The sequence below is a fragment of the Muscardinus avellanarius genome, assembly GCF_963383645.1.
Source record: "Muscardinus avellanarius genome assembly, chromosome: 13".
In the NCBI taxonomy this organism is placed as follows: domain Eukaryota; kingdom Metazoa; phylum Chordata; class Mammalia; order Rodentia; family Gliridae; genus Muscardinus; species Muscardinus avellanarius.
The window spans coordinates 5396402-5411740 of record NC_137799.1 but is presented as its reverse complement, the minus strand read 5'-3'; the positions used below and the strand labels follow the sequence as shown (position 1 = coordinate 5411740).

General features: G+C 53.2%; 1 protein-coding gene across 1 annotated transcript in view; it reads right to left on the bottom strand.

The window, feature by feature from the left end:
• The window catches only part of RAPGEF1 (Rap guanine nucleotide exchange factor 1), a gene marked incomplete at both ends in the record, with an annotated part of 125295 nt that overhangs the window by 41821 nt on the left and 68135 nt on the right, over window positions 1–15339 (bottom strand). The window contains 2 exons of the mRNA XM_080708867.1: window positions 9381–9537; window positions 14198–14376. Of these exons, the coding sequence (XP_080564993.1) occupies window positions 9381–9537; window positions 14198–14376 (336 nt within the window). The remainder of the gene's footprint in view (window positions 1–9380; window positions 9538–14197; window positions 14377–15339) is intronic.

Below are 15339 nucleotides of genomic sequence, written 5' to 3'. Positions count from 1 at the left end.
TGGGGGCTGAGGACAGCAGTTGGGGGCCGCAGTCCCCTGCACCTGCTGCCTGGAGAGCGGAGGCAGCCTTCCCGAGAGCCTGCAGCCAGACCAAGGCCATGCGGAGCCCCGCTGTCACGCTCCCTCCTAAAAGCGACAAAATCATGAGAGAAGTCTACGCGTTCGCATCTGCTGACGTAGGAGCAAATTCCCCCAATTCTTCCTTATCCCTCAGCGATTAAAATTAGATTACCATCTTTCTAGAAAGGCAGCTGTGACCTCAACTACTGAACAATGGCAAAAGAATCCTGGAACGACAGGCTCGCATGTGTGAGCGTGCCCCCAAATTCCAAGACCACGTCATGACTGCAGCGCCTTCCCTCCTGCCAGCGCCCACGCTGTGTGGCTGGCGAGGCCGGAGGGGCGGGGCTTCCTGCCTGGACTCGCAGCCACCACACGGAGGCGAGCCCTGGACGTGCACGCCTCGGTGGCTCCTGACAGCCTGGTCCCGCTGAGAGTGGACCATGAGCAAACCGGCCAGGGTCCACGCCTCCTCCTCAAGGCAGAACTGCTGAGGGTAATGGAGACTTACTCAACCTGAGGCACAAGTTGAAAAGCCAGAGAGTGATGGCTCTGGACTGTGTGCGAGTGGAGAATGGCGTAGATGAGACCAATCACTGGCTCACCGAAAAGACTTTCAATACTCCAGAAAAATACCTTCCTAAATACATAATGCTCGTGCCCCCCCCTTTCTTTCTTTCTTTCTTTCTTTCTTTCTTTCTTTCTTTCTTTCTTTCTTGGCCTGGGGATGGAACTCAGGGGCATTTGACCTTCAAGTTACATCCCCTGCCCTATTTTTTATTCTTTATTTTGAAACTGGTCTCACTAAGTTACGGAGGGCCTCACTAAGTAGCTGAGGCTGTCCGAGAACCACGATCCTCAAGTCTCAGCCTCCCGAATGCTGGGATTACAAGCGTCCGCCACCACACCCCGCCATAATGTTTTATTTCCATGTTCGTTTTATTTCTATTGAAAATTATCACAGAGAGAGAAGCCTTCAATGGCCTCCTAGTGCTCAACAAAGGAGCAGGATCCAGCTATCTTCCTCCCCTTCCCCCTCTCCCGCTGCTCCCACAAGGCCTGCCTGGCCGAGGGGAGGCGCTCTGTACAGCCGTCTCTGTCACTTCTTCACATGCCTCGGATGAGGCCTGGTTCTAAGTATGAGGAAGACAGACTGGGTGTGTGGGGCTCCCTCTGACTGAAGCTGCAAAGTGAGATCAGAGGATGTCCAGTCCCAGGGCAATTTTCTTATGGAGACAAAAAGAACCCTTCTCTGCCCACACCCAGCAGCTGGACAGAGGCACGTCTCCCTGCTCTGCGCAGTCTGGAAGCAGGGAGCTGCGGCAACAGCGGCTTGGTGGTGGCGGCTCCCAGCCCGCGGCCCTGGCTGTGAGCTCCGGGTGTCTCAAATGCCACCCCAGCGGGAGGCCCGAGTCGCACCAGGAAGCAGTGCCAGGCAGGGGCAGGGGGCGATTTTAAAACCAATAATGTAGTTGGGGCAAAAAGCTACAACTCAAATAACAAAGGCTTGCAGGTCACTTAGAAAAGGCCCTGCAGAAGCTCAGAGATAAGAGCAGATTCTATGGACCTTTGAGCCTTCGCTGAGCAACTGAGCCAGAAAGAACCAGCCTCCAACCGAAGGAGGAGCTGCTGCCAGGACTCCGAGTACACTCTGCGTCCCAGCGCCCAAGTCTAAGAGAAGTACATACCTGTTGTGCGCTTCCTATGAGGACTTTTATTCAGAAGAGAAGTACTGGACTGCTCAGATAACAGGTTGGGAGGGGTCAGTAGAGGAAAGAGAAAGCTTTTATTTGAAGCCACATTATTTTTTGTTGTGTGTGTGGCACCAAGAATGGAATCCTGGGGCCTTCTAACTCTGAGCTACAACCTCAGTCCAATTTTATTTTTATTTTGAAACAGGATCTCACTGGATGACAAGAGTTTCACTACTTGCTAAGACCATCCTCGAACCAACGATCCTCGAGTCCCAGTTTCCCAAGTACTGAGATTACAGGTGCACATTTATTTAAAAACAAAACAGCCTGATGCAGGCCTATAATCCCCAATGCTTGGGAGGCTGAAATAAGAGGACTGTAGGTTTGAGGCCAGCCTTAGCACCTAGTGAGACTCTGTTTCAAATTAAAAAATAAAAAGGGCTGGAGGTGTAGCCTGGAAGTAGAACACCTGTGCTCAAGCACCAGTACCAAAAAATAAAATAAAAAAAACAAAAAAAATAAAAAAAAACAACAACAAAGCAAGCCGGGCCTGGTGGCACACACTTGTATATAGTTTGAAGGTAGAATGCCCTGGGTTCCATCCCCAGAACTGTAACAAACAAACAAACAAACAAACAAACAAACAAACAAACACAACAAAACCTCTCCAAATCCTAAATATATGAACCTGAAATATGAAATATAAGCATGATGGGTTCTTTTTGTAGCACTGGGGGTGGAGCCCAGGGCATTCTACCCCGAGTGACGCCCCAGCCCTAGTTTTTATTCTTTACTTTGAAACAGGGTCTCACTGAGTTGCAAGGGCCTCACTAAGTAGCTGAGGCTGTCTGCGAACACGGATCCTCCTGTCTCAGCCTCCCAACTGCTGGGATGACAAGCGCGCACCACCACGGCCAGATTTGGTGGTGTTATTTATTCTGAGACTCTTATGTTCTAAAACGGATTGTGGTGATGGTTGTACAACTATATGAACATACTTTAAATTACTAAGTTATTCATTTTATTATGTGTGTGAGAAGGGTACTAAAGATTGAACACTGAAGCCCTTTATGACAGAGCTACACCCCAGCCCTCTTTTAAATTTGAAACAAGGTCTTGCTAAGTTATTGCATTGGTCTTGAACCTATAATCCTGTTTTTTTCTTTGCAGAACTGGGATTGAACCCAGGGGCATTCTACCTCCGACCTACACTCCAGCTCTATTTTTTTTCTTTATTTTGAAACAGGATCTTACTAAGTTGTGGAGGGCCTCACTAAGTAGCTGAGGCTGGTGTTGAACCTGTAATCCACCTAGCTCAGCCTCCCAAGTACTGGGATTACAAGCGTGCACCACCTCTCCGGACTAGTGATCCTCTTATCTCTGCCTCCCAAGTACTGGGATTACAGGCATGCGTCTGACTTAAATTGTACATTTTAAATGGCTTAATTGTATGGTGCAGAAATTATACTTCAACGAAGCTGTTACTAAACCATCCCCTCCCTCCCGTCTAGAAACAGCAAATACATGCGCGGAATAAAAACAGAGAACTAGCAAAGACATCCAGGGTCACGTCGGATTAACTCAGGAAATAACTCAAAGGAGCTTCCATTGGCCAAAGACGGTCTTGGGCGTCTTTAAGAATAGTAACTGCACTGGACGAAAACATATCAAGCAGGCCTCAATCCATCCATATGTAATGACAATCAGAACATTCACTAGTCACGTTAGAGGACACAGGAAGCGGTGCTGTGCACAGAAGTGGAGCTCTGCATGGCGCTGGCGGGGAGCCTCTCCTTCATGCGTATTCAGGCCCATGCTGATGAGAGGTGGTGGAAAGGACCTCAGTGCCCTCAGCCTGCAACCCAGAGAGCCAACGGGCGCGGGCAGCGGCCAGCGGGCAAGCGCGGGCACCACCCAGGCCTCCTACCAACACAGAAAGCCCCCATCTGTTCAGCCCTGGGCTTTGCAGGCGGGTCACGGCCAGAGGGACGTGCTGACAAGCAGCGCCACTTGGGGGCCTTTGACAAGAGTTAGACTGCGGGACTCCATGAGCAAAGGCTCCTTAAAAACAAGTTTCCAGGAGACACAAAGAGAAAGGGGAATTAGACACCTAGAGGGGGTTACAGATATGGACTTTGTTTGGATCCTAAAGTAAAAAACAAACCACACCCTGCAGGCCAAATCCAGCCCAGGGCTTGTTTCCGTACAGGCTCTCAAGGTAAGACTACTAGTTCAAGATCAACGAAGACAAAACCCACAGAGGCTTACGCAACCAGACCGCGGCCTGAAGACCTACCATGCTGACTACTGACTCTTTGGAACAAGTGTGCCTTGTTCTAGAGACAGGCGCTACAGTAGGTACGGGCGACAGGAAGGGTGCCTGGGGCCGGCCGCCACGTCATCCCGGGAGCAGAGTGGCCCGGCGGCGAGGGGCGGCGGGGACACCGACCCGGGGGACTGAGCGCACGGGGCCTCTCTCAGCGCCTTGCTCTCGTCCTACTCACTATTCTCTTTTCTGAAAATGTTTGAAATTATCCACAGAAAAAGGTTTAAAAATAGGCTGAAAATGACCGAAGAAATGGGTTACCTGAAATATCAGTGTGGCAGAGGCGGTTGGCTGCCCACAGTACCTGTTTTTTCAAATAAATTTTCAGCCAGGCGCATGACCAGGCTCTGGCCAATAAAACACACAGGGAAGCTGGGCAGGTCGGGGCACCTGCGATCCCAGTGCCTGGGAGGCTAAGATAGAAAGATTCCAGGCTCAAGGGCTGCCTCAGCAACTTAGTGGGAGGCTCAGCAATCAAGCCAGTCCCTGTTTAGAAACAAAACGTAAAGAGGGCCGGGGTGCAGGTTGGAAGCAGAGTGCCTCTAAAAGTAGAGGGAAATTTTGTAAGGCCTTCAAAGAAGCACCCTTGAAGGGGGAAGACACAGCTTCCTACTCTCATTTCTATTTTTACTTACATTTTGCAGCACTGGGATCAAACCCAGGGGTGCTCTATCACTGATCTACACCCCCAACCCTTTTCCTTTTTGAGACAGGATCTCGCTAAGTTGCCCGGGCTGGCTTCGAAGTTGCAATCCTTGGGCCTCAGCCTCCCGAGTAGCTGATGTTAGCAGCGGCGTGCGCCACCACACCGGGCCCGCTCTTGTCTCCCTTGCTGGCTGGACTGCACTTGTGAGAGCTGGAGATGCGACAGCCACTCTAGCGGGAGGCAGAAGGCATGTGTGAAGAGCAGAGGAAAGCAAGATGGCAGCCCCGCCACTGCGGACCCCCACACTAGCTTTAACTGGGCATCTCTGCAATGGGTTCTCACACACGCAAGTGAGAAAGTTCCATCTTTTAAAAAGCCACTGTCAAGCCGGGCGTGGTGGCGCACGCTTGTAATCCCCGCGCTTGGGAGGCGGAGACAGGAGGATCGTGCAGGTTCGAAGCCAGCCGTGCTGGCGTAAGAGACCCTGTCTCAAAAATATAAAATAGGTCTGGGAGTGTAGCCCGGAGGTAGAAGGGCTTCCAGGAACCCCAGTACCACCAAAAAAAAAAAAAAAAAGCCACTGTCAAGCCGGGCGTGGTGGCGCACGCTTGTAATCCCCGCGCTTGGGAGGCAGAAACAGGAGGATCGCGCAGGTTCGAAGTCAGCCGCGCGCGCTGGCTTAGGAGACCCTGTTTCCAAATAAAAATGTAAAAATAGGTCTGGGAGTGTAGCCCGGAGGTAGAAGGGCTTCCAGGAACCCCAGTACCACCAAAAAAAAAAAAAAAAAAAAAAAAAAGCACTGTCCTCCTGGGCTTTCTGCAGTTAGACCTAATCCTGACCATCAGAAGCTATTCCTTGTAAAGGACTCCTGTTGTGAAGCTGCACTGACACATGCTAATGGTCACATGAACACAGAACTGCAGGTCTCCCCCTGGTCTCTGAGCACATGAAGGCCTCCCCCCACAAAGAGATGTGGCGTGTATGGGCGGCTGGAGGGCAAGGGGCACCTCAAGCTAGAGAAGGGAGGTCCACAGGGGAGCCCTGCCTCCTCACAAGGTCCAAGAAGAGGGCAGAACTGAGCTCCAGGACTGGGCAGGGCCAGCTCAGGAAGACTGGAAACCTGCAGGACGGCCGCGATCGGTGAAGGCCTGGCACACTTCAGTGGTGAGCAGCCCTCTTCCATGCCCGCCGGCACCTGTGCTCACCAGGTGCGCACAGACGTCAGCCCAGTCTGTCCTCGCAACCTCTGAGAAGCGACTTGTCCCGGCTTCCAGCTAAGGGAGGTGTCCATGCAGGGTTTCAAATGATAAACGACACTCCCCATTCAGGGACAGAAAACAAAGTAATTCGGTTTTAAAACATTTCTTCCTTCCTACCCACTTCAATAAAATTCTGTTTAACAACTCAAGGAGTTACTTGAAAGTCGGTGAGTCAGTTCAGAGGAACGTGCCAGCGTCGCCCTCCAGAGCGATGACGACAGGCCGTGTGCTTCTGCACACCCTGGGCCGCCGGCTGGGCGAGGCTCTCACACCAGGACGTGGGCTTGTAAGGTGTCCCAGGCCTGCAGGACGGCGAGAGGCTGGAGCTGGCTGGCGTGGAGGTAGAGCACACACTCTTTGGGCCGAGGCGCAGATCTCCTCCCCCAGGCGGCAGTGCATGGTGACTAAGCACACGGGGCCCAGAGGCTGCAGGAGTCAGGGCCGACGCCTGGTCCACCCAAGCCTCAGTTTCTGTACCTGTGAAGGTGCTCAGGCCTACCGCTGAGGGTCGCTGAGTACTGAGCGGGGGTACTGTACAACAAACACTCAGTGAATGCTAGCTATGGTGGCTGCAAGACACTAATAACAGAGGCCAACAACGTGATCGCCCTCACCACCTTTTCCACAGACAGCCATTCTGCCCTCCTCCAGGGACTGGCCTATCATTTCTTGGAGAAGCAGCTCTGACTACCCTGAAAAAGGCAGGCCCGTCCACACTAGCCCCGCGTGCCAGCTTTCCCCGCAGTGTCACGGTATGTACCCGCGCACTGCCTTCCTCTCCTTAGTCTGCAAGCATCAGGAGGCCGAGGACCCCGCGGACACGCCCCTCACCACGCTCCAATCTAGCACGCAGACGTCACCGTTAAACGCTTTTGGCCTTGGTACTGAGGACTGAACCTAAGGGTTCTAATTCTGAGCATACCACAACACTTCTGATTTTGAAGCAAGGTCTCATTAAGTTGCTGAGCTGGGCTCCAGCCTATGACCCTCCTGTCTCAGCTTCTCAAGTACTGGGGTGATAGGCATGCACCACCATACCCCGCCAAACGCTTCTTAAATAAACGCAGCAAGACTGATTTCTAGAACTCATCTAGAGATCTTTGTTCTGACAAACATTTTTAAAACAAGTGTGGAAAATTATTTGCTTAGATACTGCTAGGTGACGCCCTAGAGGCTCTCCCTCCCGTCCAGGTCCCTGTAACCAGCAGAGTGCTCCTTTCAGACGCGCCTTTCCAGCGAAGCCATGGTGTGCAGATGACCCCGGGAAGCACACCCCCTGGTCAGCGGGAGTGCCACAGAGCCCGCGTGGAGCCGGGCCCCGGGAAGCACACCCCCTGGTCAGCGGGAGTGCCACAGAGCCCGCGTGGAGCCGGGCCCCGGGAAGCACACCCCCTGGTCAGTGGGAGTGCCACAGAGCCCGCGTGGAGCCGGGCCCCGGGAAGCACACCCCCTGGTCAGCGGGAGTGCCACAGAGCCCGCGTGGAGCCGGGCCCCGGGAAGCACACCCCCTGGTCAGCGGGAGTGCCACAGAGCCCGCGTGGAGCCGGGCCCTGGGAAGCACACCCCCTGGTCAGAAAAACAGTTCCCAGCAACAGCATTTCCGGAAGCCCAGAACAAACAACAAAGCGGCGAAGCGGGCGCTGCCACCTGCGACCAGGGCCACGGCGGGGAGTGGACGCCAGGACTGCGGCTGCCTCCACCTCTGGAGAGTGACGTGCGGCCGTACTGCCACAGCCGCCCTGGTGACGCCCACAGGGCTCACTGGCCAAACGGGCAACGTGGGACCTAATTACCAGGAATGAGGAGACCCCGGGAGATGAACGCCACCGGGACATGCTGCCCTCTGCGTGGGCTTGAGGCCCCGGCAGGCAGCTGAGTCTTCCTCCCTGAGAGGGTGCTGGGGTGGCGGCCACTGGCCACGCTGCCCTCTGCATGGGCTCAAGGCCCCGGCAGGCAGCTCAGCCCTCCTCCCCGAGAGTATGCTGGGGTGGGAGCCACTGGCCATGCTGCCCTCTGCGTGGGCTCGAGGCCCCGGCAAAGAAGCTCAGCTCTCCTCCGTTACAGGGTGCTGAGGTGGCAACCACTGGGCCACGCTGCCCTTTGCGTGGGCTCGAGGCCCTGGCAGGCAGCTCAGCCCTCTTCCTTTACAGGGTGCTGGGGTGGCAGCCACAGGGCTTCGCTACACGGCCTGCTCAGGGGTGTCTGCCATGCTGAGCAATGCTCCCTCAGCCCATTCCGTAATTGACGCCCTCAGGACTCCAAAGATAGCCTGGACGAGTGGACGTGGAAGGACTCATCCTTGATCCAGGCAGGCCTCTTGGACGTACATGGAGGTGGAGGGCCCAGGAAGGAAGAGGACAGTGCTCCAAGCCACACTTCTAAGTCATGCGTTTGGCACCACATAACTAATAATAAGCAGCTGCTAGTGCCACGTGCTCGGTATGTACAAGGCACAGCCTAGAAGCACTGTATAGATGTGGAGTGATCGGACCCTTCCTATGGACCTTCACAGAGATCCTGAGCTAGGGCAGAGAGCAGCTGAGCTCACAGGGCAGTAGTGCTGGCCTCAGGCTGGAGCGCCAGGCCCCTGGCTATCCTCTTTTCGTTGACGGCTGGTCCCCACGCTCCGACGGCCCACTGCCCTAGTCCTCATGCAAAAGCCCTTCCACATTTCATGCCTAAGTTTCCGTTTTGCTCCTCATCCACTGGACTGTACCATCAGGTGATCCCAGGCCTCGATCCCAGGCCCCGCACGGTCTTTGCTTCTCACCCTCACTACAATTTATAACTCCCTGGATGGCAAATACCAAACCCCATGACGGATGGTAGAAAACAGTTTTATTTCTTACTCCTCTCACTCCTGCTTTTCTACCAAAAATCCCAGAAGGTTCTAGACACGAAAGGTAGCTGCTGATACCCCGGGAGATTGGCTCTAAGTCAACGTTGAAACACGCGCCTTTTGTTCTGCCTCGCCGTTCTGTGCCAGCCAGAGCTGATATGAGCTGGATATGAGAACTCATTGTAGAGTGAATGCTTGGGAGGCTGAGGCAGGCGGATCGCAGGTTTGTAGCCAGCCTCAGCAATTTAGCAAGGCCCTCTGCAACTCAGTGAGATGCTGTTTCAAAATAAAATAAAATAGGGCTGAGGCAGAATGCCCTGGGTTCCATCCCCAGTACCCTCCCCCGCCCCCACAAGAGTTAACACGGTGAGCAGCAAGGCCGATGGCTCTGGGCCTTTCCAACTGTCTGGACAAGTACTCCAAAGGCTTGTGAGTGCCATGCGTGACAGTCCTGAGAAAATGAAGCGGTTGTCAGAAACTCTGGAGGATATTCACCCCCTGCATTAAGTCTCCAAGCAAGTTAACAGCAAGCATGCTGCCAGAAGCCGCCGGGTACCTTCACTCCGTCCAGCACAGCCTTTATGACCCCCTTCACGGTTGTCACCATCTCTTTATCTTCTGAGTTCACGCCTTCTAGCATCACCTGGTCAGACCAACGGATGAGGTTGGCGAGACTCTGGTACACGCGGCTGTAGCAGGAGGACAGTGCTGAGCTAGAGTGAAGAGAAGGATGTTAAAGAGAACGTTAGGAGAGATTGACACCATGGCCACCGCTTCAAGACGCCCACTTAGCACCGAGATGTCTACTTAGCATGGAGCCAGTGCCTCAGTGGCCAGGCTGTGTAAGATCTGCACCTCCTTTCAATAAACTTCTTCTCATGTTCAATGGAGATTCAATGGAGCTTTATATTCTAATCTGTTATAATTATTTTTATTTCCCACATATAATGTATAAAGTCTGCTGTAACAGTAACCTTTTCCAAACATCACCTCCCTCTGTAAGATTCTGATGACATCTCTCACACAGCGCTCAGTCTTCCCCATCTTCAAGCTGCTAAACAATGGCCTAGGTCAAAGCTCTGTGTACTTGTCTTAGGTGAGACTACAATTCACTTAGGACGGGTCACAAGGAGCCAACAGGCCTGTGGAATTTTAATGAGCAGGATCCTTTAAAGGAAGAGCGACAAGCTCAGAGCAGATCTGTGGTTTGATAGGACTCCTCCCTCCCAGCTCAGCCTCCCCATCGCTGCACTGTGATGGTGGCTGCAGAGGCAGAGGAGCACACTAGTGAAGACTGCTGAGAGCGAGGGCCGGAGGCAAGGACCCATGACGGGGGGGTGCGGTGGTGATGCAGGTGGGCCTGTGAGTTAGGTGCCAGCTTCCAGCCACACATGATGCCAACACACACAAAATGCAAGCTCCAAGTACTGCAGGAGCCCCAGTGACTGCAGACTAGCAGCCAAGAGCACCATTTTTACATTTTCCATCTTTAAAAGACATTTCCATATCTTTAGATGACTAAAGCTTTCCCTGGGAATTCTGGAAAGGGTAATTTTTTTTCCATTTCAAACTTTATTCATTAAAACAGAGAGAAGCCGGGCATGGTGGTGCACATCTGTAATCCTAGTATTTGGGAGGCTAAGATAGGAGGATTGCAGGATTGAGGACAGTCTCAGCAAATAGTGAGACTCTCATCAACCAAGACCCTGTTTCAAAATAATAAAACAGAGCTGGGGGGGGGGGTATAGCTTGGAGGCAGAATGCCCCTGAGTTCAATAACCAGTGCCACAAAGTGAATGAACGAGTGATTAAGTAAACAAATAAAGAGAATGCATGCGCAAAGATATAGAAAATGTGTATGCTACCCCCTTTTCCACTCCAGAAGGAGATGGGGCAGACACTTAAGAGTCAAAGACATAACACTGTAAGATATGACTAAAACTGGTTCACAAAGTCATTTAAAATAACCTCCTGAGTTGAGCATGGTGGCATACACTTGTAATCCCAGTTAACTGAGAAGCTGAGACAGGAGGATCATGGGTTTGCGGCCAGCCTCAGCGACTTGGGAGGCCTCCTGCAACTTAGTAAGACTCTCTGATTCAAAATAAAGAATAAAATTGAGCTGGGTTAGAGGCCAGGAGTATAATGTCCCCAGTGCAGAAAAAAAAAAAAAAAAAAAGCCCTGAACAAAGAGTGCTCTCACCAGAAGCCCTTCAGACCCGAGTTGGAGGAAAACGTTTCTCTAAGAGACGGCACTTCGCCTCAGCCCATCGCTGCCCTCTGCGTGTCCAGACAGGACGGTCAGCAAGACAGAAAGCAAACTCAAGTCTGAGAACAAGGGAAATGGGTCAGGCCCAGGGAGTGAGATGGGGAGTGGTGCGGGAGCCCTCCCTTCCCCCGGGCCATGCTCGCAGCCCTGGGCCCTTCTTCCTGGAGGCCGAGCCTCTGACAGAGCCTGCGGCCTCTGCATGGTGCGGAGCGTGCGCAGAGCCCGCCTAGCGCCCTGCTGCAGAGCGGCTGGCAGCGAGAAGATGAAAGGGGGATACTTTGTCTCGTACTTCATTTCTACCAGCACCGATGCTGGTGTTTCCCTAGAGGCACTGGAAGAACTGGCCACCTTGCCCACCCTTCCCTTGATGAGCCCGGGGCAAAGGGGTCCTGGGCAAGGAGCTGAGACAGGAGAGAGGAAGGAGGGTTCCCACTAGGAAGCGTGCCCAGGGCCCCTTGCTGGCTGGTTTCTCCAAGGACAAAGCCTAATGCAAACGGTGTGACTCCTGTTCTCCTCAAGGCTTGAGGTAGAGGGCGCGGAAGAGCCCTCTGTACTAGTATTGGGAAGATGGGAAGAGGTTTTAAAATGTATTAATGTATCAGTATTGGGAAAGATTTCCAATTTTAAAAATATATCGTTTGTACTAGAAACACCAGGTAGGAAGGAGGGACTTGTAATTTACATTTCTAAAGAGAAGGAAGAAAGCCGGAGCCAGGGGTGGAGGAAATCCCAGATCCAGAGAAACAATTTCACACAGAGGTGTAGACGGCTGTGTTTGGAGGCGGAGCAGCTGCCCCCTCGGGGCAAATCCAGCTGGAGACAGCAGAGACTGGGCTAGAGATAGGGCTAGAGACATCTACAGATCAAAGGACCTGCCACAGAATTGGTCTGGATAAAAACACTCAGTATACTGGAGTTCTTCCGTATTTTCATTCGAATTGCCCCCCTGTGCCTCTCTCTTGGGCACAGGGCTCTATCTCCTGTATTTTTATCTTTTTAATAAACTTCTTTAAATCTTCAGCAACTGTCCAAGCTATGCATATTTATTCTTAGCTTAGGACAAGAATCCGCGGTTTTTCTGTTTGCGTGGTTGTGGTGGGGGAATTACTTCTCCCCTCACACACCAAACACATCTCACCGCAGCACCCTCTATTCAGGCTGCTGCCGGCTGCCCACTCCAGGCCCCACAGGCACCCTAGAAACCTCGGGGAGGGTGGCCGGGCACCAGCCACAGAGGAGGAGGAGACAGTGAAAAGACTAGAAGAAACACCTGAGGGTGTTCTCCCTTTCGGGGAAATAAAAGTATTATCATTGGCTTTGGAGGAATTTCAGAAGAAAAAATCTCTTAAATGGTACCAGCCAAAGGAATAGCAGAGAATTTTTATTTCATTGTTCCGTGTTGCTACATCTGGGTGCACCCTTTATCCTTCCTAGGAAATGGGAAGGGGCAGACATTAAGTGATGCTTATTTTGTGGCGGGGGATGGAACCGAGGGCTCTGCTGAGCTGCGTCTGCCGACCCTTCTCTGTTTACTTGAGACTGCGCCCCCCGAGTTGCTCAGGCGGCCTTGGGTTTCAATTCTCCTGTTTCAGCCTCCCAGGTGGCTGGGATTCCAGGCATGACCCACGATGCCGGCTTAAGTGACTTTTAGCAACTTGACTGCATCAAGTACCCCAGCCACTACCAGGTGTCTGCACACTCTCCCAGCACAGGCGCCGGCGACCGCCCAGGACCCAGCAATTCTAGGGACGACACATACTAACGGTAATGACTACAGGATGGGGACCTTCCCAAAGAGGCTGAGCACCAGAGGCTAGCAGGTGAGTGGTCCTCCTCTTTGCCGCTGTACCCCTCCCAGGGACACCCTGCCGCGGGGGTGGGGGGGCGCCTGGTCTCTGCCCCTCCTCCGCCCCTCCCCCGCCTTCCCCAGGGCTGCCGCCAGCACCTCCTCCTCCAAGAAGCTCCATCGACCAACTCCAACTCTCCTGTCGGGCTCCCTTCTGGAAACGCCAACAGAGCTCCACTCTGCCCACACAGTTAGCACTCTGGCATATGGTGGGCAGCTGGGTCTTTTCCACTAGGTTTTAACTGTTCCCTGGTAGACCAGCACTTGACAGTAAGTGGTGACAGCACTTCACTGGGAGCGTCCATGCGTCAGCCTGGCCTCCTGTCAGGCGCCCTAGAAGGAGAGCTGCACAGAGCCCTTCCAGGAGGCGGCACAGGATTAACAGGAGAGTCACAGTGCACACAGCAGACAGGTAGCCACACCAACAGCGCCAGGCAGCTTCCAGCCAGAAGACCACGGTCTCCAGCGGCAGCAGAAAGGGCCCGGGGGAGGAGCCAGAGCAGAGGATTTCTGAGAAATCAAGACACTGCTGCCTTATTTCCCAGAAGAAGAAAACTCTGAACTTCACTGCCAAGTTCTGAAAGCCATTCACAAAAGCTCAGCCTCCTGGGGCCAAATGAACACTAAGCCATCTGGAGGAACTGAAACAGACCGTTTATCCTGAACAGGTACCATGGACGAAAACACAGGCCGCCAGCCTCTTAAGGAAAGCTCCCGCCAGGCCTTCATTCGAGATCACATTTAACACGGCTCTTCTCTCTACTTCACAATGAATACAGGGCAAGCTGCTTGCTAACCTTAAGAGGAAATGCACTCTAGCTGTAAAAGCCTCTGCACTCAACAAACATCGCGGGCAAAGGCTGGCCCCGGCCCGGCCCCCAGGCTGTCTGCAGGCCCCGGCCCAACACAGCCAAGCATCTCCTGTGTTCTGCCTCTTCCGGCCTGGTCATCCAAGTGGTCAAAGATTCTACTAATAGGACTACCTGTCAAAATAAATGGTGCGTGGCCATGTTACGTGACCAAAGGTACTAGGAGAAATATGTTCCAACCAACGGGGTTGTCATCCATGAGGCCACAGGTGACACTGGGCGGGGGAAGATCCGCCCCAGCATCAACACCTCAGGGGACACGGATTCGCCACATGCTGGGACAACCCCGGGCGGCTGGGAGCTCAAGGGGACATCGAGTCCTTCTCCCCACTGCTCCCAGAACCTTGTGCTGTAAGCACCTCACACCAAGATGCTCCACAGCAACTCACCTGTGCTGAATCCGGGGGTCGGTCTGCACCAGGGGCAGGATGGCCTCCAGCACCTTGCTGGCTGACCCTGGAAGCATCTCCAGCACCTTCTTATCAATAGCCATTTTGTCCACAATGGTCTTAAAGTAGCGCAAGGCACTGACAACTTCCTTCTCTTTCTCTTCCAGCCAGCTCAGGTTCTGAAAGAAAACGTTAAACATAAGGAGGGAGGAGAGAGATTAAAGAGAACTATTTGAACAAACAGCATACAACGAAAGCTCCTGTAAGCTGGCTCGAGGCTGCTGCACACGGAGAAGGTTCTGGCCGCAGAGGCCAGGCCAGATGACCTTTCCACAGACTGTGATTGGGAGACAGAGGCCAGACTTGAAGAAGAAAGGGCTTGGACTAAGAAAGGACATTTAGACACTCGGGAGGCTGAGACAGGAGGATCACGGTTCAAGGACAGCCTCAGCTACTTAGTGAGGCCCTTTGCCACTCCGTGAGACCCTGTTTCAAAAGAAAGAATAAAAAATAGGTCTGGGTGTATAGCTCGGAGGTAGAATGCCCCTGGGTTCCATGCCCAGTACTGAAGGGGGGGGGAGGCCATCTAGAAATTCTTGAGTTCCCTTCCCCCACTCTGAGGGGCTGAGAATCACTCTCCTGCCTTCACCTAACCGGGCACATCACTAATCTCAGCAAGTGTAGTGAGGACTCATTTTGTGTGTGTGTGTGTGCGAGTCTGGGGATGGAACCCAGGAACATTCGCGCTCCAAGCTACACCCCATCCCTGTTTCTTATTCTTTATTTTGAAACTGTCTCACTAAGTTGCGGAGGGCAGGCTGTCTGCGAACCGCGACCCTCCGGTCTCAGCCTCCTGAATGCTGGGATTACAAGCGTGCGCCGCCGCGCCCGGCTAATGAGGACTACTTAGCTGATGACTTGGGAAACAAAGGCCAAGTCCTATGCACATGCCCGTACCTTATACATCAAACCCAGAACCGCAGGCTTTCTCAGAGATCCCAGGCTGTGGGACAGGCCGTGGGCATTAAGGCTCCAAAGTCCCCAGGGTTCCTCGGGAGACGCCCACATTGTTCAGTCTCCTCTCAAAGAAATGGTCTGCGGCTCCCACGGGACCCAGGAGCCGCACGGTTGGTTGGGAGGGG